The sequence below is a fragment of the Hirundo rustica genome, chromosome 1 (assembly GCF_015227805.2).
Source record: "Hirundo rustica isolate bHirRus1 chromosome 1, bHirRus1.pri.v3, whole genome shotgun sequence".
NCBI classification, from domain to species: Eukaryota; Metazoa; Chordata; class Aves; order Passeriformes; family Hirundinidae; genus Hirundo; species Hirundo rustica.
This window is the reverse complement of record NC_053450.1, coordinates 153,933,353-153,957,579: the sequence shown is the minus strand read 5'-3', so window position 1 is coordinate 153,957,579 and position 24,227 is coordinate 153,933,353. Positions and strand designations below refer to the sequence as shown.

The following is a 24,227-nucleotide window of genomic DNA, read 5'->3' as shown; positions in this document are numbered from 1 at the left end:
TAGGTTAATTTATGCACTTTTTCAGTAACAATTTGCATTTCCATAGAACATAGATGCTCTGGTTAGGCTTTATTTTCCATTCCTGCAGGCAGTATCCAAGGTAGGTCTCAGTCATGCAGGTCTGAAGTTGAGACTGATGTGGTTCTTCTCTTCATGCCATGGACTTCACCATAAAAAAAATATCTCTGACTTATGAATGAGGTGTTTTCCAGCTTTCCAAGGTCACTCTCTTATGGTTCTCAGAGCAGTCTTCCATCCTGATGGATTTGATTAGGAAAGGCTTTTCTTATCACTTGTGGCTGTCAGACCTCATGAAATGTTTGCTTGAGTTGGTGCCAGGGTCCCACATTCTGCTCCTTTTGACTCCCCCCAGCCCTGCCTGTGCGCTTCCAGAAGGAGATGAGGGATGAAGAAGCCACGGAAGGCGCGACGGCCACTCTCCAGTGTGAGCTGTCCAGGGCTGCCTCCGTGGAGTGGAGAAAGAAGCACAAAGTGCTCAGACCGAGTGAAAAATACACAATGAGGCAGGAGGGCACCACAGCCCAGCTGCTGATCCATGCTCTGGAGGTCAGGGATGCTGGGGAATACTCCTGTGTGTGTGGAGAGGAGAAGACAACGGCGGCATTGACAGTGCACGGTAAAGAGCGCAGAAATGGGATATTCCCAGAAATGGGACATTTTTGGGTGGTGTTTGTCCCTCCTCCTCTGGAAGCCCCAGTACTGACATGCAGCAAGTTCTTTCTCTGATCTTGCCATCATTAATTCTGTTCATAAGAGACTTTCTTCTTTTTACTGTGGTTTTTGACTAATTCTAACCATGATTGTAGTTCTTTGATTTTACTAACATTTTCCCTGTTTATTCTCTCTGCTCTTGTTGGTGCAGGGCTGAACTTCTTTGTAGCACACCAAAGACTGAAGGATGTCACAGACTTGCTTTTTTTAAATTCTGTTTTACCTGCTTTTGACTTGAACATAGACAGATGGAGCAGCAGGAACGTTCATAGCTCTTTAAAAGAGCCATTTTATTTCAAGTTTCATCGGGATATGACAAGTCCTTTCAAACAACAGAAAGAAAACTTGGTTCAGTGTAATTTTCTTTGTAACTCTGCCCAAGAATAATGTTGATTTTTATTCAGGTGCCACAGAATACTCAGCATTAGAGTAGGAGAATATTTCACAGTCCTCAGCCAAATTTATCTGCAAACTTCCCATGGAAGAGAGGGAAACTTTATTTTCACTATTAACACAGGCCAGTCAGAAGTGGTTTCAGCCTCTTTCTCACCTCGAAATCCAGTAGGTCTGAATTCAGGGAGTTGATTTCTTTGCTTTTCTGCCCATCTTTGTATTTGCCAATAAAACAAGGATTGCTTCAGCCTTGAACTTCCAATCTAACCATGAAAAATAGAAATGAAATGGACTTGTACAGGTCAGTCCATCCTTGAGCCCTGAGTCATCATCATCACTGCCAGAAAGATCTTCTTCATTTCAACAAAAGTTTCTTGAGCCATATGAAGTCATTACTTCTTATTTCAAATTATACAGAAATGGAGAAATAATTGTATAAAATTTGAAAAAAAAGGAGTACTGTGACACTTTAATTTATCCATCTTAACTATGAGGATTTCTTTATTTGCATCAGACTTGAATTTTTTTTGACTTGCATTTGTTCCACGGACTCTTGTAACCCCAAATCCCTCACTGCAGTTCTCCTCCTTCTCGTATTTGTGTTGTTGGTTTTCCCTAAGTATGTTTCATTTGCTCTTCCTGAATTGCAGCCTATTTTATCACCACTACTTCATACAAATCTTCTATACCTTAATCCAGTTTAAAGAAGTGTTTTCACCCATTCTCCCTTCCCACATTCAGATCATCTTCAAAATTAACGAAACCTTGAATTTCATTGTCCAAGTTGCTACAGAAAATGCTGAATAATCCTGAACTCTGAGAAGTGAGAAACTCTGCTCAACTCATTCTTTACATTGTGAGTGTAAACCCCAGTTCAGAATCCTGTAACTGTGGTTTTCAGACTAGTAGCACTTTCCTTCTGTAATTCTACCTATGTCTAAGCTAAAGTTAAAATTTTACTAAAATAATAATGTAGAACATCTAATGTGTCTTTCTGTCAAGGAAATCCGCACCAAGAAAATAATTACCCTCTTGTGAAGAGAAAAGTTCTTGGCAAATCTGAGTTTTTCACAGAATTAAGTTGAGATGACTGTAATTCCTTGGATCCTCTCTCTGCTCTCTCTCTCTCTCTCTTTATATGACAAGCATTATGAATGGGATTCAGCTTCAAGACTGAAGAATATTCCTAAATTCCCATTTTTGTCAATGGAGAGCTATCAAACTCACACCATGGGAACCAGGAAGACCTCCAGCTCATTTTAAGGGAGAAATTTATAATTTGGAGCTCTACTGGCTCCACTGACTTTACAGAAATGATTTTTCTTTCTTTAGTCTCTGGGATTTTAGAATCTCGCTTTGCACAGCAAGAACTAAATGTGTATATTTCAATCTGAGATATATTTTTTCACCTCTTAGCTTCTGTTTTTTCCACACTTTAGGAGCATCAGCCACTCTCTTTGATTTCTCCAGTGTCACTGTCAGTGTCTGAAATTGGTTGTGCCTGCACCTTAAGAACTCCAGGACAAATTTGATCACACCAAGCTGCTTTGAGAATATTTATTTAAATATTGTCTAATATTTTTTTTTCTTTTCCATGCCAGATTTTTTATTACTTCCTTAATTAAAACTAACATTTAATAATAGTGAAGAAAAAGGAATTAAACACTTCAGGTTTCACCATGCCCACTCATCATCAACTTACTTTCCTGAAAAAGAGGCAGACCAACATCTCCCTTGTTGTTTTCCTTCCTTCTGATCTATTTACATTAATGTCTGCACAATTATCCTCCGCATCCTTATTCTCAATTATTTCTTTCTTGCTGGTCTGGGTCAGGAAATGGAGGATCCTATCAAGCTCTTGCTCAGCTATTTTATATCCAAATGTAGTTCCCACCCCATTCCAAAGGCTTATGGATGTCATCCCATCCTACTGCTTCCACATATTGCCACATTTCCACCCAGTCTTACAATCTGAATAATTCTGTTTGTTGTTCCAAAAGGGGTGAGGTGTCAGGAAGCCCCTGAACTTCCTGGGGTGAGGGATTTGTGGCAGATTTCTGCAGTGGCTACATCATCCTTTTCTTTCCTTTTCATTCCTACCTGAGCACTTTCAGCATCTCTCTCTGAGTCTGCTCTTCACTCTTATCCTAACTCTGCGCTAGGTCTGAAGGCATCCTTAAAAATTAAAAAGTTATAATTTCTTTTTCTTTAGCTTTTTTCCTTATCATGGTGTAACCTCTTCTATTAATTTTCTAGGCTGGGTTATACTGAGAAAATTGCAATTTTGACCACACATGAAGTTTTTTCCATTTCTGCTGCTTATTTTCCACACATCTCTAAACCTATCAGCAAATTTATTTAATATTTTCAGATAGAAATAATGAGACCCTTTTTATCCATGACACAAATCAGCACCTTCCTTCTGAGAGACCCTCATGTCAGTAACCAGGCAGGGATAGATATCGGTGAACACCTTTTATTTTGGTGCTCAAGAGCTGCTTGTCACGAACGCCTTTGGAATGATAACACTGCTCTGTTTCTCAGCCCTTCCTGCTCTGTTCAAAGAAGAGTTAAGAGACGAGGAGGCCGAGGAGGGTGAAGCAGTCACTCTGCACTGTGAGCTGACCAAACCTGCCCCGGTGGAGTGGAGAAAGGGACACGCAGCCCTCAAGCCTGGCGAGAAATACAAAATGAGGCAGAAGGATGTCACTGCAGAGCTGGTGATCCACAGCCTGACCGAGAGCGATGCTGGGGATTACACCTGTGTGTGTGGGGAGCAGCAGTCCACAGCTTCCTTGGCAGTACATGGTAATGGCCAACTCCACCTGGATGCCACCGTGATTGAGATTGGGGTTTGAATTGCTTTTATCACCGTGGTCACTGTTATCTGTGAGCGGTTCCTCTGAGTCTGACCTCGCGTGGCAATAACCACGAGGATGAGTTTTGTGATTTTAGGGGTGAAACCTTTCCCCAGATCCGTGTACAAAGTGGTTTTAGGACCTAATCCTTGAAGATGTGAGGTCAAGCCTGAAGACACCTCCCCACCTTTCCTTCCCCACCCATGCCCTCACCTGCAGGCTGTGTTTGCTGCTGCCTTTAACCCTGCTCCCATTGCATCCTCAGTGCTGCCTGCAGGCATCCAGGAGAGCCTGAAGGACGAGGAGGTGACCGAGGGTCGAGCGGCCACTCTGAGGTGTGAGCTGACCAAAGCTGCCCCCGTGGAGTGGAGGAAGGGCAGCACCTTGCTCCAAGCCAGTGACAAGTACAAAATGAGGCAGGAGGGCACGGTCAGGAAGCTGCTTATCCAGGATGTGGAACTGAAAGATGCTGGAGAGTACACGTGTGTGTGTGGAGAGCAGGAGACAACAGCGGCCTTGATAGTGCATGGTAAAAATAATACACATATATCTGTATTATTGTGGATTTCTATGCCTGCTCGTTGCTATTGGCTGTGTGTTCACCAGCGGCTGAATTGTTTCTTTAAATCTGTAAACTCTCTGTGAGATCTGGTTGTATCCAGGCTGCTTTTCTCTTTCTGTCTTTTGGTTTGTCCAACGTCACAGAATTATGAGGAAAACACCCTGTTCCCAGCCTAAAGTGTTCTCTGCTTCTGTACCACCCCACCCCTCCTGTCACCTGTGTGCCACGTGTCATTTTTAATGTCCCCTGTGCATTTTGTGACCTTCAGCCCTGCCAGCCCTTTTCCAAGAAGACCTGAAGGACGTGGAAGCCACGGAAAGCCAAACAGCCACTCTGCGCTGTGAGCTGAGCAAGGCTGCAGCTGTGGCGTGGAAGAAAGGGAGCAAAACACTCAGGGCAAGTGAAAAATACGTCATGAGGCAGGAGGGCGCCCTGGCAGAGCTGGAAATCCGTGACCTAGAGCTGCAGGATGCAGGAGAATACACCTGTGTGTGTGGGGAGCAGCACAGCACGGCCTCTCTGACAGTGAAGGGTAAATGCAGATGATTGTCCGCTTTCTGTTTCCCTGAAACCCTCACGGAGTGTCCACTTGCTTTTGACTTGTGTCCAGTTCTTGCTCAGGTGGTTTTTTTTTTGTCTGGTGTTGCTGAAGAGGGAGCTGAGTACAGGAACTGTCTCTCCTTGCAGACCCACCGCTGTGTTATAAGTTTAAGGGAATCGCACCCAGGGAATGTCAGACCAGCTGAGATGTCCTGTACTGTGATAAATCGTTTAAATTCTACCTTAAACCTTGTACTTTGGCCTGTCATTCTCTTTATGCTGGATTCAGTTTTCCAGATCTTCATAGTGATAACCTCAATCTGGCCAGGTTTGATCTTCAGCTGGGCATTCACGATGCTGATCGCTTCGTTTAAATACACTTTCTATTGGCTTTCCATTCCCAGCCCTGCCAGTGCTTTTCAAGGAAGGGCTGAAGGATGAAGAAGCCCAAGAAGGAGAATCGGTCACTCTGAGATGTGAATTAACCAAAGGAGCTCCCGTGCAGTGGGAAACAGGGCCCAACGTGCTCAAAGCATGTGACAAATATCAAATGAGACAGTCTGGCACCACTGCAGAGCTGCTCATTCATCGCCTAGAAGAAAAAGATGCCGGAGATTACACCTGTGTGTGTGGTGACCAGAAGACAACGGCAACCTTAACAGTTCATGGTAAAAAAGAACTTATTAAAAATGATAAATATCTCTTGAGATGGGCACAGTCCCGAAATGTAGTTGTTTTTTCTCTGGGTCGTTAGTTTGTCTTTGCTTTTATCCCTTCCTCTTCCTTCATTCTATTTGTAACTCGTTTCTTCCCAAGAGTTGCTTGGGGTGAATTTTTGGGTCATTATTAATCTGTCCTTTAAAAGGAGAAAATGAGAAGTTTCCTTCTGTGCAAGTCTCCTCCTCTTGGATATTTGCATTTTCCAGCTCCAACTCCCTAGGTCACGTCAGTGTTTCTCCAAAACACCCAGGCATGGGCTGTCAGGTCCTTCTTCTCCAGGAGCTGGAAAAGGGGAAGTGAGGGTTGGGGGAGCAGAAAGAGGAAGAAATTCTCTGGCCATGTTTTTTCTGAAGGTTCGAGATTCTTTAAAGAAGTCAGAGATGCAGAGTGAGAAAAGTGTTATCATTCCAGAGCTTAACTCCTGTAGGTCGTTTTGAGTTATGATTTCCAAAATGAGGAGTAATAAGAATCTCAAACTCTTAGTAGATGTAATGGTCCTTCAAACTTCAGTTCAAAATTAGGAGTAGTTTTCTTTCGAATTCTGTCTGCTTTCATGTAGATGGGGCTGTAACCCTTTAGTAAAAACAAACAAGAAACTAACAATATCAGCCTTCAAAAATGACTTTTGCGTGGGTAAAATAGTTCTGTATCCAGCAGTGTTGTTTGAGAGTGCTGCTGATCTGAGGTCTGGGTCTTTCTGTTTTGCTCTCTCAATATAAATAACAACAAAAACCCATGGAACTGATCCCTCAGGGTGACTGAAATCACATTTCACTCGAAGAAAGACACTTCCACAGTTTCTGAACTTGGTTGTCCTAAGAATGTCAATAATAGGCTGAAGAAAAGGCAAGAGGGGAAATAATCTCAGAATAGAAGTGAGGGTTTTAATTCTGGTTTTCTGCTGTCCCTTTGTCCGTGTCACATCCTCCAGCTCTGCCAGCACTCTTTAAGGAAGAGCTGAAGGACAAGGAAGCAGAGGAAGGTGGAGAAGTCTCCCTGCTCTGTGAGCTCTCCAAGGCTGCTCCGGTGGAGTGGCGGAAGGAGCAGAGGGTCCTCAAACCAAGTGGGAAATATGAGATGAGGCAGGAAGGGCTCAAGGCAGAGCTGGTGATCCATGAAATTGCTGAGGAGGATTCAGGAGACTACACCTGTGTGTGTGGAGAGCACCAGACTACGGCTGTCTTGACAGTACAGGGTAAAGTCATCCCTGACCTCCTGTTTCCTGACGGGAAACCTCTGTCCTCTGTTCTAAGCTGTCCAATTTTCCACATCTGTCTGTTCATCTTTATTAACTGACTTCCACTAAGCTGAAAATGTTCCTTGCCCCTCCTCACCTGCAGGCTGTGGAAATTGGGAAATTCCTGTCTGCATTTCCTCTGTGCCATCCTTTTTCCTTTTCCTTTCCTTAAACACAAGCCTGCTCTCCCTTCTTCTTTCCCTTCTGCCATTCCTTTTCTACCACGTAACCCCACTGTTCTTTGGTCTTTCCTTTCCTGCATTTATTCTCTAAACCACAAATCTATTTATTCTTTGCCATTCCTTTCTGGAATTCTCAATACCAACTATTTTAATACAGGGAATAAGGAGTATCCAGAATAAGACAGTGTTAGTTATAATTTCCTCTGCAGTTAAGTCATGTCCATTTTGGGCTTTGTGCCCATAATCTCTGTCCTGATGGCCAAAGATAGATTTCAATTGGGAGACTGATTTTTCTAAGGAAAGAATAAATTCGTTCTGTGACCTCCTTCTGATCTTCCTTTGTTGGGAGAACAGTTTGCCGGACTAACAAGTCTGGTGTTTCAGCCTAACACTGATGGCATGGGAAACGAGCCAAATCAGGAGTAAGCATGTTTCCTGGCTGGGATATTTTAACTAAGTCTCTGATACTGGACAATAATTTTGAGATCTGAGATATCCAACCTTACTAAACAGATGAAATATCCCATTATCCCACCTAGTTAAGAGAAGGACATATGTGAAGGTCACCATATTTATTTCAAGGATGCAAGCTGTAATGGGTACAAGAATTATGTTAAATGGGAAAAATGTGTTCTGAGACGAGATCCCAGGCTGGAATTCAGTGGCTGGAGATTTACTTTGGGGTCAGGAAGAATCCGCAACTTCTGGATGTGCCTCTTCAAGGATATCTCAAGGAAGAAGGAGTGAGGATGAGCCAGGAGCTGTGCCAACAGCCAGAGCACAGCAGGGCAGCTCTGTGAGTAGGAAGAGAGTGCAAAGCCATGAAGTTTGTGGAAGATGCCAATACGTGTGAATTAAGGAGATCAGAGCTGGTATTCTGCTTTTTTTCTGAGGAGGAAGCTGGAAGAAGCAGGTGTAAATCTGTTGAGGACTGTGCAGTTTTGCTGTAGGAAGCCAGGGTAAATCCAAAAGGATTAGGATGTCTGTTCCCACTAAGATATTTTAATTTCTCTTTCCTCTCCTTGTGGCTGATGCTCACCCATCCTTGACAACTTTCCTCTGTCACAACCTTCTCAACTTTCCCACGTCTCTTCCTCGCCCCTCCCTGGAGACACCCTCAGTTTGTAACACATTTTACCTGCATCCTTCAGCTGTGCCTCCGTTTTTCCAAGAGGAGATGACCAGCCAGGAAGGGGTAGAAGGTGGAACGGCCACTTTGCGCTGTGAGCTGAGCAAGGCCCCTGCCCGTGTGCAGTGGAAGAAGGGCCAGGACGTCCTCACCTCGGGCACCAAGTACAGCATGAGGCAGGAGGGACGTGCTGTGGAGCTGGTGGTCCACGGCTTGGACCTGAGTGACGCTGGGGATTATTCCTGTGTGTGTGGAGACAAGACCAGCACGGCTGCCCTGACAGTTCATGGTAACGTAATCCTCGGGGTGAACGTCCTCAAAACCTGCCCAGATCTCTATTGCCACGTTCCTGTCCCTTTCTGTTTGCTTGGGCTTTTGGTTCCTTTGGACTCTGTGCCTCCTCCTCTTGTAGAATAGGGAAAAACATTCCCTGTTGGTGTTTGTTCCCCGCAGCTGTGCTAGTTCTGTTGCCTCGCTGTCCCATCTGGGTCACCAGAAAGTGATGTCTTGGGAAGGCTGAGCTGGAACAGAAATTGGACAGAGCTGGAGAATAAAGTAGAGATTTATTAAAAGGCCTTTAGGGTACACCTTGGCCAGGACAAGAGCCTGGACAGCGACACACCCAAGGTGGACACAAAATGGACACAAAGCAGTCACGAGGTCTCACACTTTGATAAGTTTTGGTCCATTTGCACATTGGGGTTGAATTGTCCAATTCCAGCTCCAGGTTCTCCAGTCCCATCCTTCTTGTTTTCTCCCTCCAGCCACCGTTGTTTGTGCTTTTGGGCTGAACACTTGTCCCAGGTGTCCTTGGTGTGCAGCAGGAGCAGGATTTGTTTTGTGTGGCTGCTGTGTGCAGAGAGCTGAGTGACCCTGGCTGTGAGCTCAGAGCTGCACCCTGGGCAGCACGGAATATGAAAAACAGGAAAATAAAACTGAAGGCATCATTTCCTCTCACTTTCCTTGCCCTGATCCAGTGTCCAGGGAAGCTGGGGAAGATTTTCCATGGTGTTCCACTGACCTGGATCAGGTCTCAGTAATTCCCCATGAAACCTCTCCCCCGGGACCTCACCAAGCTGCATTTTAAGGAAAATTTGCCTTCTCTGTGGTATCTCTCTTACTCTTCAGCATTGCCTCCAGAATTCAAGAGAGAGTTGAAGGACCTGGAAGCTGTGGAAAATGGCACAGCTGCTCTGCAGTGTGAGCTGACAAAGCCTGCTGAGGTGGAGTGGAAGAAAGGGCAGGAGGTGCTCAAAGAGAGCAGCAAATATGAAATGAGTCAGGACGGTGCTGTTGCAAAGCTGATTATCCATGAGCTGGAGGAGGAGGATGCTGGAGCTTACACCTGTGTGTGTGGAGATCGGCAGACAACTGCCACGCTGACAGTCAATGGTAAAGAGCTAAAGGGAAAAGGCTGTAACCTTTTCTGAAAATAAAAATAGCAACTGTGGTTTAGTGTTGCTTAAGGAAAAGGTTGTAAATCGTAAGGTGTGCAGAACAGCCCGGTCTATGCAGCTCATGGAGTGGCCAGGAAGAAAATGGGAATTGCACTGCAGAACTCAGTGCATCTTCTCTGTATTTTGCTGTCAGAATAATCAAAATCTCTCCTGCAAGTGGCCTGCCTCAAGAGGGAATCTGAACCCTTAAAATTTCCCTGCCTTAAGAGGGAGTATGAACTCTTGCAAGACTCAGTAATAGGAGGGAATCTGAACTCTGAAAATTCCCTGCTGATCCTCAGAACACTTCTTCGGTGATCAGGGCAGTGCGCTGGCTGCTTTTACTGTAGGAAAACTATTATTCCATTTTTAGATCATAGATTAGGTTCTATATATTTCATGGCAAATGTAACTTCTTGAAATCCATTTCTTCTTGCTCTGCAGGTATTCCTATTGCTTCTCTGGGGAAATAGCTTCATAGTTCGAATCTAGAGTATTGAGATTTTGAGACATCTGGGGAAAAAAACCAAAACTCTCTTTTGGTGCTTTCATTTTCCCTCTACTTCCTTTTTCCCAAGCCCCAGCTGCAGCAGGTCCAAACCACGTTTCTGTTTTATAGCCCTACCAGCCCTTTTTAAGCAAGAACTTCAGGACATCGAGGCAGAAGAAGGTGGCACGGCGACACTGAGGTGTGAGGTCACCAAACCCAAGGCTCCAGTGGAGTGGAGGAAAGGGGATGTCACTCTCTACCCCGGTCTGAAATACGAGATGAGGCAGCAGGGCTGTGCTGCTGAGTTGGTCATTTATGACCTGGAACTGGATGATTCAGGGATTTACACCTGCGATTCCGGACACCAGCAGACAGCGGCTGAGGTGGCCGTGCATGGTAGGCACTGGTGACCCTTGGCTCAATAGGAGTGCAGTGGAAGGAGCTTTTCCTGGTGTTCTCTGCAGCCATTGATTTGTTTTGCTGCTGGTCCACGCCAGAATAAATGTTCTTCGTGGGCATGGCACACAGCAAGGTCGGAAGGTTCTTCTTGCAGCATCTATGAAAGCAATTAAGTCACAGAATCCCAAAATATTTTGGGTTGGGAAGGACTTTAAAGCTCATCTCATTCCACCCCCTGTCGTGGGCAGGGACAGCTTCAGGTTGTTCTCAGCCTCAGCCAAGCTGGCCTTGAATGTTGTAATGATGTAGAAATACGCTGAGTGCAGGGAGTGTGGCTGGATATGGGAATGGGATAAGGGATGCCTAGCTGGATGTAACGCCTGCCTGGGATGGTAAGAGATGCACCAGTTTGGGGCGAAGGGATTTCTGTGATATATGAATGTGCTGTATTGTTACTGGAGGCTTTAAACTTCCGGTGCAAATGCTGACTGCAGAAAACTTGAATCCACACCTGTGTTCCTTCACTCCTTCTACCATCCAGAACAAGGCCTTAACTGAAATCTGAGTTTCCCTTCCCGTTTATCACTCCACTCTTACAAAGGGATCAATACTAATGTGATCTTTTACACATTGATAGAAGCCTTATTTGGGGCAGAAATTCTCTTTGTTTAATATTGCAAACTCACAGATCTCTGTTGAGGGACAGGGATCTGCGTAAGAGAGGCTGCTCCCGGTGATCTTTGCCTAAAGCATCCATAGCCGGCCTGGAAACTCTTCCATTGGAAAGTCTGACTCCTTCAGACCCCAAACCAGGCCATTCTGTTGACCACTAAGACCAGATCTTTCCTAAGTTTGCCTGCCCTCAGCGCTTGGTTGCCTGTTTCCAAGACAGAGAGCTGCATCCCCAGGGTTATGGAATCATTAGAATACTCCATACCTGAAGGATGATGGTGGTGAGATTGGATCCTTCTTGCACTAAAACACTCCTGAAACGTTTTCCTCTCAAATTTTACAGCGCTGCCCATCACGTTTAAGCAACCTTTACAAAGTAAGGAGTTTGAGGAAGGAAGCACAGCCACGTTCTGCTGTGAGCTGTCGAAACCCAGCGCTGCGGTGGAATGGAGGAAGGGAGGCGTGGGGCTGCAGCCCAGCCAGAAATATGAAATGAGGCAGAGGGGGTGCCTGGTAGAGCTCTTGATACACAATCTCAGATTAGAAGACACGGGAGAATACAGCTGTGACACGGGGGATCAGGAAACCAGGGCAGCTCTGAACGTGAAAGGTACGTGGTGTGAGGGACTCCTAAAGGAATAGGTGCCTCCAACAGGCAAAACAATTTCAATGTGAATATTTTTAAGGGCATTATTCTTATTCTCTATTAATATCTTCCTTTTCATCTGATGTACTAGGATATTTTTATTTTTAATGAGAATGGAAGGGGATGATACTTTGTTTTTCCAGCTCTCCATTTGAGTTTTGGGTTCTAACAGGAAATACTTTCAAGTTTTGTTCCTGAGGAGAATTAAAGGGAAAAGCAATGATTTAACATAACATCTGGGCACTTCACATGACATGTTGTTTGACCATTTAAAAAGAATATTTTCTTTCAAATCCTGTAAGAAGACAATGATGTCCCTGACCTCTTGAGGCTGTCCATGGAGTTTTGAAGTTCTTTGCTCTTTGCTCATTGTTAAATCAACTGAGGGATGAAACCATTCCATGAATTCGCCACTGGGAAGGATTTGAGTCAAGGAACAAAGGAAATAAATGTTATGGGTGCAGACGGCTTCTTCTGATGCAGCCAGATCTCCTAGATGCACCAGGAAAATCAGAAAACATGGATCCAACCTAGGAACGCCAGAGTGAAATGCAGAGTATCTTGTTCTCCAAGAGTCACTCTGTGTTAACCAGGACTTGACCCAGGCTTCACTAAAAGATCCTGTTGATCCTTTTCTTTTCTCTTTTAGCCCTGCCAGTTCTTTTCCAAAAGCAGCTCAAGGATGAGGAGGCAGAAGAAGGAGCCACGGTGAAATTCCAGTGTGAGCTGACAAAGGATAACGCGGCCGTGGAGTGGAGGAAAGGCACCATGGAGCTCTTCCCATGCACCAAATACCAAATTAAATTAAGTGGGCGCAGAGCTGAGCTTGTGATCCATAACGTAGAGCCAGAGGATGCCTCTGATTACACCTGTGACACGGGAGACCAGCAGAGCACTGCCGCCCTCAGAGTGAATGGTTAGCATTGCACCCACCTGGGATGGAGGAGAAGAGGCATTGGTGGAACTGTCTGACTGACTTTATTTAATCCAAAAGTTGGGATAATGAGGAAAAGAGCTGCTCAGTCATAAAGCAGAGTACAGAGATGTGGATCTGGTGGGACGGGGCTCCCACCTAAGTGTGTAAAGCACAGAGTGCAGTGCACTGACCCCTTTCCCTGATATGATAAAAGCAAGAAATTCTGTGTCATGGGGATTTTGAAATACTAACAAAACTTTCTTTGGGCACTTTGCAATTTTTGTGCATCACTTGAATCAATAGCAAAATCACACATCATCCAGAAAAAGCATTTTGAGGTTGCTATTTTTAATCTCCCTGTGAAGATCCTGAGAATGTCATGTTTAACCAAACTAGGAATAATGTCTGTGATTGAACACAGAACAGGTCAAAGGTCCAACCTCCCTGCTCAAACAGGGCCATCCCAGCACCATCTATGAAATATTTGTGATTGCCTCAAAGCTGGGTGGAATCTGTGGCTTTGATCTAAGCCATAACCTTTCAAATAACATGTTTTTGCCGACTCTGACTCAAAACAGCAGCCACAGGGTCAGCTATGGGTGAAAGAGCCCAGTGATTGCTTTACCTATCCCACAGTAGTGTTTTTACTGAAATCACAGGTACTGGGATTCCTGTTTTTCCAACTGCTCACACACCCCCCGTGGATATCCCCTTCTTGTTTCCATCAGTGACAAGCTGTTTTCTGAGCTGTTCCGTGCTCTACTTGAATAAATGTCTATTTGTGCATCATCTGGAAGGACTCACTGATGATGATCTGAGTCTTGAAAGGACAGCTGAGGAATCAGAAATTAGTTTAAAGCTTTACATTATTTAGCTGTTGAAAATCAGGAGTGTTTCTGTGAAAAGTGAACAGATTTGCACTGGTTTAAGCAGAAAGGTGTTTTACCAAACAAAACCTTTGTGTGTTGGAATTTCCAATATGCTGAGCAGATGCATAAAAGGTGTGATGTGGATGCCCTGGACTTTATGGATATAGAGATATTTGGGGAACTTTCTGGTCCTCTGGATGTACACAATATAGGTCTGTTTATAGTTAAAAAAAAGGTTTTATTATAATATAACCATTTAATGTGAAATTGTTCTGCATCACCAGAGCCCAGGCGCCTTGTGCTGAGCTGTGCAGACCTGGCATTTGAGCAAACAGCTCATGTATTATTTATTTCTCATCCTGCAGCCATCAAACCCCAGCTGAAGCAGCAGCTGAGGAACGAGGAAGTGGAAGTGGGAGGAACAGCCAGGCTGCGCTGCGAGATTTCCATCAGCAAGGCAGAAGTGGAGTGGAGGAAGGATGGAGTGCTCCTGCACTCCAGCTCCAAGTATGAAATGTGGCAGGATGGGACCCTCCGGGAGCTCCGTGTTCACCGCCTGGAGCCTGGGGATGCTGGAGAATATTCCTGCAAGGCTGGAGACCAGACAAGCTCTGCCAAACTCACCGTGAAAGGCAAGAACTGTTTGCTGGAACAAGGAGATTTTAAGATTTCACAACATCACTCAGTTATTTACCCATGTACTGTGTAAAATGAGTTATTGTGACCAACACAGAGCATAGGAAGGGTATCATTAAAAAAAAAATATATCTTATGGTCAGTGGATGCACCAAAGCAAAGATTGACTTGGTGGACAGGAGAGGATAAGGCAGCTGTAATCTGTGACTCATGGCTTGGAATATTTGCTTGACATCACGTGCACGGGACTGAACAGATGGCCCAGCCCCAGCTTCCAGTCACATGGCAGCTGCATCTGGCCTTGATATCATTGCAGAGCTGAGGTTGGACCACTGGTGTGGAACAAACACCCCCAGCATCTCCGCAGGCTACCCCACGTCGTAGATCCCCTGCACATCGCACACAGCTGCACCATTTTTCGTGCAGATGGTGACCTCAGTTGTAGGAATATCCACTGTGCTTGCTCAGAGGGAGATTGGGCCGCTTTTTAAATGGTTTGACTCAATGATTTTAGCGGTCTTTCACAACCTTGGTGATTTTACGATTCCTTTGGTATTCCCCAGTGTGTTTGGGGTGTTCGCAGCCTCTGCCTGCTGGGGGTTGTCTGTATGATCCTTGCACAGGTGCCCAGCTGTCCTAGAAGCAGGACTCTGGCAAACTGCAGTGCAGGACCCCTGTGCTCACATTAACCCAGTGAGTCCTGCTGGGAGGACAAAGCCAGCCAGGGCCTCAGCCAGTTTGGGGCATCAGCACGGGGTAAATGCAAATCTGTTCACAGAAATACAGTAGAGAGGATCAGGCTTTAACGTTATCCTGTGAAGATGTCCAAGTAGAAATGGAACAAATTTCAAAATCCTGATTTTGGCATCCAGCATTCACGCCTTTTTCACCCAATCAAGCGTAATTAAAAAAAAAACCAAAAACAAGCAATATGCAATGTGTCTCTTGGCAAGGACAAGTGGTAAAGACGCTATCCAAAAGTCATTTGTCCTGTTGCCACGTACCCTGAAAGCAGAGTTTGAAATGTGCTTTGAGAGGCTCTGCTGTCTCCACCCCTGGAGGTCCTTGAAGGACAAGGTGCTGAGAAATCTGGGCCTGCTCTGAGCAGGGATTGCAGCAGGTGACTTCCAAAATCCCATTACAGCCTGCATTATTCATGGTTCTGATGCCTTGGGAAGGCTGAGCTGGAACAGAGACAACAGAGCTAAGAGAATAAAGCAGATATTTATTGCAAGGCCTTTAAAGATCCACCTTGGGCAGGACAAGAGCCTGGCCAGGGACACACCCAAGGTAGACCCAAAATCGTCACAAAATTGATGACTGGTCACGAGGTCTCACACTTTTATAAGTTTTGGCCCATTTGCACATTGGGGTTTAATTGTCCAATTCCAGCTCCAGGTTCTCCAGTCCCATCCTTCTTGTTTTCTCCCTCCAGCCACCGTTGTTTGTGCTTTTGGGCTGAACACTTGTCCCAGGTGTCCTTGGTGTGCAGCAGGAGGTGTGCAGCTGGTGTGCAGCAGGATTTGTTTTGTGTGGCTGCTGTGTGCAGAGAGCTGAGTGACCCTGGCTGTGAGCTCAGAGCTGCACCCTGGGCACCACGGAATATGAAACACGACAGCTCAAACTTAAGGCATCAGTTCCATTATTTGATCCATGTTTTCCCTTTCATCTCCCGTTTCTGCCTCCTTGCAGAGCCTGACGTGACCATTGTGAGCGGCCTCAAGGACGCGGTGGTGTCCGAAGGGGACGATGTCACCTTTCGGTGCCAGGTTTCCCACGAGAACGCCAGGGATGTGGAATGGAAGCTGCAGGATGTGGCCCTGCAGAACAACGAAATGAACGAGATCTCAGTGGAGAAGGGGAAGATCCACACCCTGACCCTGAGGAAGGTGACTGAGCAGGACATTGGCACTGTCACTTTCCGGGTGGGACCCCACACGTCGACAGCAGAGCTCACGGTGAAAGGTGAGGGCTGCCTGTGGTGTGGAATGGAATCAGTGGGAGCAGGGGGTGCTTTGCCTCTGCTGGCAGCAAATTCAAAGCCATAAATCACTTCTCGTGTCTTGGGGGGTGCTTGTGCTTCAAAGCATCTGTGACTACAATCACCACAGATAAACAGGGGGCGTTTCACCCAAAGCTCACTGATTCCCAGAGAAATTACTAGCTTGGCTTCACTACTTGGATGGATAGACCTGGAATTTTCATTGCTTCCACTACGTCTTTACAATTATAGAATAATTTGGGTCTGGAGGGACCTTTAAAAGCCATCTGGTCCAATCCCTCTACATCTTCAACCAGATCGGGTTGCTCAGACCTGTTTCCTTCCTTCCTAATTCTTCCTTCCTTCCTTCCTAATTCTTCCTTCCTTCCTTCCTAATTCTTCCTCCCTTCCTTCTTTCCTTCCTAATTCTTCCTTCCTTCCCTCTTAGAAGCTTCTTTCAATCCCCTCAGTAGATAACCCAGAAGTCCAAATATGAATTTAATACTCACCCACTAGGCTGTAGCTTTAACACCAATGGAAATGGGACAAAGGTGCCTGCCAAACAAAGAAAAGAAAGCAAAGCAAACAAATCCTTTGCTTTGTTTGTAATTTCAGTGCCACCTCCAGTCTTTAAGGAGAAACTGCAGAGCAGGGAAGTGCAGGAGGAGGACACAGCTGTCCTCTGCTGCCGGCTCTCCCAGCCCAGAGCTGATGTGAGATGGAAAAAGGGTCCCCAGGTGATCTCCCCAAGCTCCGAGTATGAAACCAGGCAGGAGGGAACAGTCCATACTTAAAAGATCTGTCACTTAAAACCAGAGGACTCTGGCAAATACACTAGTGATAATGGAAATGAACAAACAACAGCCACTTTGATTGTTGAAGGTGGGGTTTTTTCAAGATAAGAAACTTGCCCCACTCCTAGTTAGGCTCTGCCAAGAGGATTTTTTCTACTATCCTTGATTTCAGATGTGCTGTGCTGTCAAAAACAGCTGAGTACTTTTGCTTTTGGAAGTCCTGAGGCGTCTTAAACAGAGAAAACTCAGGGACCCAAGTGCAGGAATTGCTTCTACACTTTGAGATCTCTCTGGTCACTCAGACAACCAGGGCTGGAGCTAAAATTAAGATAGGAGTATTTCTGAAGCTTAATCATCCTCCGAGCTGTAGTTCTGCCTGGAAAAATGGTGATCCAGGTGAAATTGTTCAAACTTGGACACAGCTCCAGCTAATGGGCAAGGTATTTAAATGCTTCTAGTGCCAAAGATCTTTAAAATAGGTGTAATCTGACAACATATCTGTGGGGTTTTTTCCAAATCTGATCTGATACAAATACAATATTAAGGTGACTTTTTCTGAGACACATGATCAGGAAAAACAAAGATGAGCCAGGATAATGTTAAATCCCATCTTTTCAAATATCCCTGAGGGCTCTCCCATGAAGGGCACGTGCCTGCCTGTAGTCCCATTGACTCCACAGCTCAAGGACACCAGAATATTGGAGCTGTAAGCAGGTCCTCTGATGGTGTTGGCCCATTTGTGTCTCTGTGTGTGGTCTCAGCCACTCCAGCACTCCCTGAACAAAATTCCAAACCTGGGAAGCTGAGGAGGCCTGTGCAGTCACACTGTAAATACCAATTCAGCCAACTGGCTGAAAATACGTAATAAATAAATATATTGAAAATATATAATATTATATATTTAATAAATATGTAAATTTTCCAACCAATTTGTTGAATTGGTATTTACATATATATAAATATAAATACAGATAAGTGTGGAATGACTGAGGTTCTTCCAGGAAACTGGACTTGAGGAGCTACACTTCTTCATGTGGCACTTCATAAATCCACCCATCAAAACGCCACCTTCACTCACCAGTGATACCATCAGCACAGAGACTGCCAGGGTTCCTTTCTCTGCTGGTCCAGTTTTCAAGTGAGGAATATTATAGAAAGATGTTTCTCCATGGCCTCTCCACAAGCATGTGGATATCAGGAGTAGGCTTTTGAGGTCTGGTTTTGGTGCCCATTTGGAGATACGTGCGCTGAGATGCTCAAAATGCTGTATCCATGACCATTCCTGTGCAAAAAGGAGCATAGTCCTTGAGGTGCTCAGTGTATGCAGTGTCTAGTGATTCTTCTGCAGTGCAGAGTGCTTAGAGCTCCTGGAAATTCAGCACTTTCTGTCATTCCTTGTTTTGCTTTTAAACTAGTTTTGGAATTGAGTTTGAACCAAATTTCGGGCAGCACCATAAAAAACAAGGCTTAGTTACGCTGTCAGCAATGACACACGTTTATTTTCCCCCCTCTGATTTTTCTTGATTTAGCTTCTCCAGTCACCTTCACACAGCCGCTCAGGAGCCAGCAAGCTGAGGAAGGTGGCACTGTCACTTTGAGCTGTGAGGTGTCCAAAGCCAACTCCACGGTGCAGTGGAAGAAGGCGGGAACAGTGCTGAGACCCAGCGACAAATACAAGATGCGTCAGGAGGGGTCCGTGGCTGAGCTGACAATTCACAACCTGAGCGAAGGTGATGCTGGGGAGTACACCTGTGACACAGGGGACCAGCAAACCACGGCAGCGGTGCACCTGAAAGGTGGGGCTTTGCATGGGGAAGGGCTGGGCACAGCTTGGCACCACGGCAAGGGCACGGGATTGAGTAATTCAGCAGCTAAACCTTGCCCTGTGCCCAAGGAGAACCACACGGATTTCAGAGATGAGAGAGGTTTCACAGGGCTAAGAACTGGTTCAGTTGCCTTTACAAACAGGTCTCTAGTCACTGATTCTGTGGTTTAATGATAATTAATTTCTACCCTTGGGAATCTGTTGACAGTTTTTTCACAACACACAGGTCCCAACACACATACTAAATATTTATTACAGAAACAACACAGTTTAACTTGCAAGCTTTATATACTGTCATATATATGTGTGCATAATGCACATGCAGACATGAATCATGCATCTGCAGCATTGTAATATGTTGCTTCGTGCTTGTGTACCTACATTTCCATGAGTTTAGAATCAAAGAATCACAGAATGGTTTGGGTTGAAAGGGAGTTTGAAGATAATTTAGTTCCAACCCCCTCTGCCATGCGCAGGGACACCTTCCACTGCCCCAAGCTGCTCTAAGCCACATCCAGCCTGGCCTTGGACACTTCCAGGGTTGGAGTAGCTGCGGCTTCTCTGGGCAGCCTGTGCCAGGGCCTCACCATCCTCACAGGGAACAATTTCTTTCTAACATCTAAGCTAACCCTACCCTCTTTCAGTTTGAAACCATTCCCCTTTTTTTTTTTTTCTGTCACAATCTACCCCTATAAAAAGTCATTCTTCCTCCTTTTTATAAGCTCCCATTAGCCTTCTCTTCCAAGCTGAACACCCCTAGATTTATTATTTAGGGCCACAAATAACAACGTAGTACCGTCAAGAGCAACATGTTTAACCCAGGAAGCATCACTTGCAAGTAGATCTCAACCTCTGTTGCCCTTTCCATGAAGAACCAGCAGCCACCATCGTGGAGAGGCTGAAGGACGTTGCGACGTACGAAGGAGAAGACGCGGTGTTCGAGTGCAGGCTGTCGCGGGAAACATCTCAGGATGCCCAGTGGTTCCTGGGCGATGTTCCCCTGCAATCCAATGAGATGAACGAGATCAGAGTGCAAGGGACACGTCACAGTTTGATCCTGAGGAAGGTGACCCTGGAAGACTGTGGGTCCATCAGTTTCAAAGTGGGACAGCTTTCGTCAGCAGCACAGCTGAAGGTGGAAGGTGAGCAGCCTCCCAGGACGAGGGGTGGAGCAGGTACTGGCAGGCACTGCTTTGACTTCTGGAGAGGCGTATTTGGGATTAGAGAGCCTTGGAAATTTTGGGAGATTCTGCTGATCTAATTTAGCAATTTAGAGAGGTACGTCTGAGCCAGTCATTCCAGTCATATTTATTGTACGTGGAACAAAGATTAATATTAACATCCTTTGACGTTTTTTGATATCATGATCAACACTAACATCCTTTGATGTTATTTGATATAATAATTAACATTAACATCCTCTGAAGACCGTCCAACTAAGAAGCTGATGATGTGTCAGAATCAATGCTGAAGAGTGTCAAGAATATGTTCTGGACTAATCTCCTACTTATGATGCCTTTAGATCATACTTGCAAAAAAAGTCTGAAACCTCAGAAAAAAACCCATTCTTTTAAGATATACCGAACGATTTTTGAAAGATGGCCCGTGCCAATGCCTTGTGTTGTCTGTTCCTTTTCAATCTGGTTCCGACTGTAACCACAGACGCCCAGCTCTGCCCTGGGGGTGATGCTGGGTGAGGATGCTGCAGCAGTGCTGGTCCCCTCTCCCCACAGCTGCCCCGGTCACCTTTGTGAAGGAGCTGCACAACCTGGAGCTGCAGGAGGGCGGCACTGCCCACCTGTCCTGCGAGGTGTCCAAGCCTGACGTCCCCGTGGAGTGGAAGAAGGGCACGTCCGTGATCCACTCCAGCCACAAGTGCAGCATCCAGCAGGAGGGGAAGGTGCACACGCTGGTCATCCACGACCTGAACCGTGCCGACTCCGGGGAGTACAGCTGCCACACGGCTGCTGGCAAGACCACGGCCAGAGTGGAGGTCAAAGGTAGGGTTTCCTCTCTGCCCAGCAGTGGCGAGAGGAGGCAACATCAATTTTTTAGGGTCCTCTACTACAAGAGAGACACTGATCAGTGGAGCAAGTGCAGCAGAATCCACCAAGTTTGTCAGGGGGCTGGAGCACGTCAAGTACGTGGACAAACTCTGTTGTGATAGGACAAGGGGTGATGGTTTTAAACCAAAAGGAGACAATTTAGATTAGGTATAAGAAAGATATTTTTTACAGTGAGGATGGTGAGGCCCTGGCACAGGCTGCCCAGAGAAGCTGTGGCTGCCCCTGGATCCCTGGAAGTGTCCAAGGCCAGGCTGAACAGGGCTTGGAGCAACCTGGGATAGTGGAAGGTATCCCTGACTGTAGCAGTATCTGGAAAAAGACAGTATCTTCTAATTTAAACCATTCTGGGATTTAAATATAAGCAGAGGCAAGAGCAGCTGTGTTTGATACCTGGGGAAGAGAAAGTGGAAGGGAGGCCTTGTTGTTCTCTGCAGCTCCCTAGTGGAGTTCTGCAGAGGAGAGACACAGATCTTTCTTGGAGGGCTCAGTAAAGAGGTTACAGGCAACAAGTGCTAGCTGCAGTGAGAGAAATTCAGATTAGGAAAAAAACAGCCTTTAACATGAAGGGACGGTCAGACATTAGAACTGAGATCAGAGGAGTGGAGGAATCTCCATGCGGTCCTCCAGAGGTCCCATCAAGCTGTAATTATTCTGTAATCGATCTCTGCCTGCAAGATCTGAAACCTTGTATTGCAACCCCAGATTTATATATTCTATATATTTTTTAATATAAGCTACATATATTATTCTCTATATTAAGTATATTTGATATTAAGAATATTTTATTTTGTATATTATTCTATTATACTAGACTACATATTCCATATATTCTAATATAGTCTATATGTTCTAATTTTCTGATATGTTCCATATATTCTAATATTATATATTTATATATATATTATGTGTGTATGTATATGTTATATTTACATATATTTGTATGTTCTTCAAGTTATTTTATCCCATTCTATGATTTTATTTCAAGGATGGAAAGCTACCTGGTCTTCAGTAATAATTACTGAAATTAGTGGGGAATTCTTTGTGAAAAGAAGGGGATATGGGGAGAGAAATGTAGCTCCTATAGAAATCAAATTTCTCTTGCTGATTAAACCCCTTTCCTCCTCCTCCTTCATCTAGATTAAACCCCTTTCCTCCTCCTCCTTCATCTAGATTTGGCTTTGGCATCCCTGAAAGCTCTCCTTAGGGAAACCCAGCCGGAATTGTCCATGAACTTCACGAACAGCTCTACCCACATCCTAACAATAAAACATTCCTCCATTTCCTATTTTTGCCTCACCATGATATTTTTCTCCCCCTTTTCCAGGCCTGCCCGTGCTGTTCAAGCAGTGGCTGAAGAACGAGGAGGTGGAGGAAGGGCGCACGGCCGTGCTGCGCTGCGAGCTCACGCGGCCGCACGCCCGCGTGGAGTGGCGGAAAGGGGACACGGTGCTGCAGCCCGGGGACAAATACGAGATCCGCCAGGAAGGGACACGAGCTGAGCTCCTCATCTACGAGGCTGAGGCTCAGGATGCTGGAGAATACACCTGTGACTCGGGGGATCAGCAAACCACAGCTACGCTGCATGTCAAAGGTAGGAGAGGGCTTGTGTTGGGGCAGAGAAGGTGTGGATGTGCCCATCCTTCACAGGGAATCATCCAGGCCAGGCTGGATGGGGCTCTGAGAGACCTGGTCTAGTGAAAGGCTCCCTGCTCATGGAAGCGGGTTGGAACCAGATCTTAAGACCCCTTCCAACCAAAACTGTTCACTGATTTAACTTGAAAAAACCTCTGTGGTCACTGAGTCCAACCATTAGCACAACACTGCCAAGTTCACAAGTGCCACACTAAACTACGTCCCCAACATGCCACATCCACATGAAAATTTTATTGCTGAGTTATCATTGGCACTCTGTGAAACCAAACTGGAATATTTCACCATGCCTAGGACAAGTCCATTTTAATTGATCCATTGTATCTCTTAATGCCTGAGCAGCCCATAAACTGTGGTTCTTTGCCTTTCTTAGTGGCTGTGGTTTTGGATTTTATAGTTTTATTCATTTTGTGTTAAGAATTCTATGGTTTGGGATTTTACAGTTTTATTCATTTGGTACTAAGAACTCTCTTGGTTTGGATTTTACAGTTTTATTCATTTTGTGCTAAGGATTCTATGTCTTTTGGATTAAATCGCACTTGTAGATTGTGGGTTTGGTCACCATAACAAACTCCTCCTCAGAGCATGTGGTTTCAGAGATTAAACACCCAAAATCTCATGTGCCAGCTGAGGGAAACTGGGGTTTTTTAATACAGAGAAAAGGCTTTGGGGTAGATGTTATCAATCTCTGCAACTACCAACAGGAGGTTCTCATGAGGCAAAGGTTGGTCTGTTTTCACAAGTAACAAGAAATAGGACGAGAGGAAGTGGCCTCAAGTTGCACCAGCAGGGGTTTAGGTTGGTTATTAAGAAATAATTCTTCACTGAGAGGGTGGACAAGTATTGACACAGACTACCCAGAGAAGCAGTGGAGTCACCATCCCTGGAGACATTTAGAAGATGAGTAGATCACAGAATCACAGAATGTCTGCGTTGGAAGAGATCTTCAAGATCATCGAGTCCAACCCATGCCCTAACACCTCAACTAAACCATGGCACCGAGTGCCACATCCAGTCTTTTTTTAAACACGTTCAGGGATGGTGCCTCCACCATTTCCCTGGGCAGACCATTCCAGTACCTTATCACTCTTTCCATGAAGAACTTTTTTCCTAATATCCAACCTGTATTTCCCTTGACGCAGCCTGAGACTGTGTCCTCTCATTCTGTCAATGCTGCCTGGAGAAAGAGACCAACCCACAGCTGTCTACAACCACCTTTCAGGAAGTTGTAGAGAGTGATAAGGTCACCTCTGAGTCTCCTTTTCTCCAGGCCAAATAACCCCAGCTCCCTCAGTCGTTCTTCATATGGCTTGTGACACTTGGGGACGTGATTTAGTTGTGGATTAGTGCTGGGTTAATGGCCAGACTTGATCTCAAAGGTCTTTCTCAACCTAAAGGGCTCTGAGTCTCAGTGTTGTGACTGGTGGTGTTGTGCCGTGTGTGCTTACATTGAGAATGGTGAGTACGGCCATGTGAAGACCTTCAGAGGCCCTG

General features: G+C 45.4%; 1 protein-coding gene across 4 annotated transcripts in view; it reads left to right on the top strand.

Annotated features, from left to right (window-relative positions):
* OBSCN (obscurin, cytoskeletal calmodulin and titin-interacting RhoGEF) overlaps positions 1-24,227 on the top strand; it is a 178,036-nt gene that overhangs the window by 73,395 nt on the left and 80,414 nt on the right. Inside the window, exons 44-60 of one of the 4 annotated variants that reach the window (XM_040077853.2) lie at positions 374-637; positions 3,670-3,933; positions 4,249-4,512; positions 4,814-5,077; positions 5,490-5,753; positions 6,737-7,000; positions 8,376-8,642; positions 9,482-9,745; positions 10,409-10,675; positions 11,694-11,960; positions 12,646-12,912; positions 14,147-14,413; positions 16,110-16,382; positions 18,722-18,988; positions 19,890-20,159; positions 20,751-21,017; positions 22,408-22,674. In XM_040077853.2, coding sequence (XP_039933787.1) covers positions 374-637; positions 3,670-3,933; positions 4,249-4,512; positions 4,814-5,077; positions 5,490-5,753; positions 6,737-7,000; positions 8,376-8,642; positions 9,482-9,745; positions 10,409-10,675; positions 11,694-11,960; positions 12,646-12,912; positions 14,147-14,413; positions 16,110-16,382; positions 18,722-18,988; positions 19,890-20,159; positions 20,751-21,017; positions 22,408-22,674 — 4,527 coding nt within the window. The remainder of the gene's footprint in view (positions 1-373; positions 638-3,669; positions 3,934-4,248; positions 4,513-4,813; positions 5,078-5,489; positions 5,754-6,736; positions 7,001-8,375; positions 8,643-9,481; positions 9,746-10,408; positions 10,676-11,693; positions 11,961-12,645; positions 12,913-14,146; positions 14,414-16,109; positions 16,383-18,721; positions 18,989-19,889; positions 20,160-20,750; positions 21,018-22,407; positions 22,675-24,227) is intronic. The other 3 variants (XM_040077829.2, XM_040077838.2, XM_040077845.2) reach the window with 3 other exon arrangements.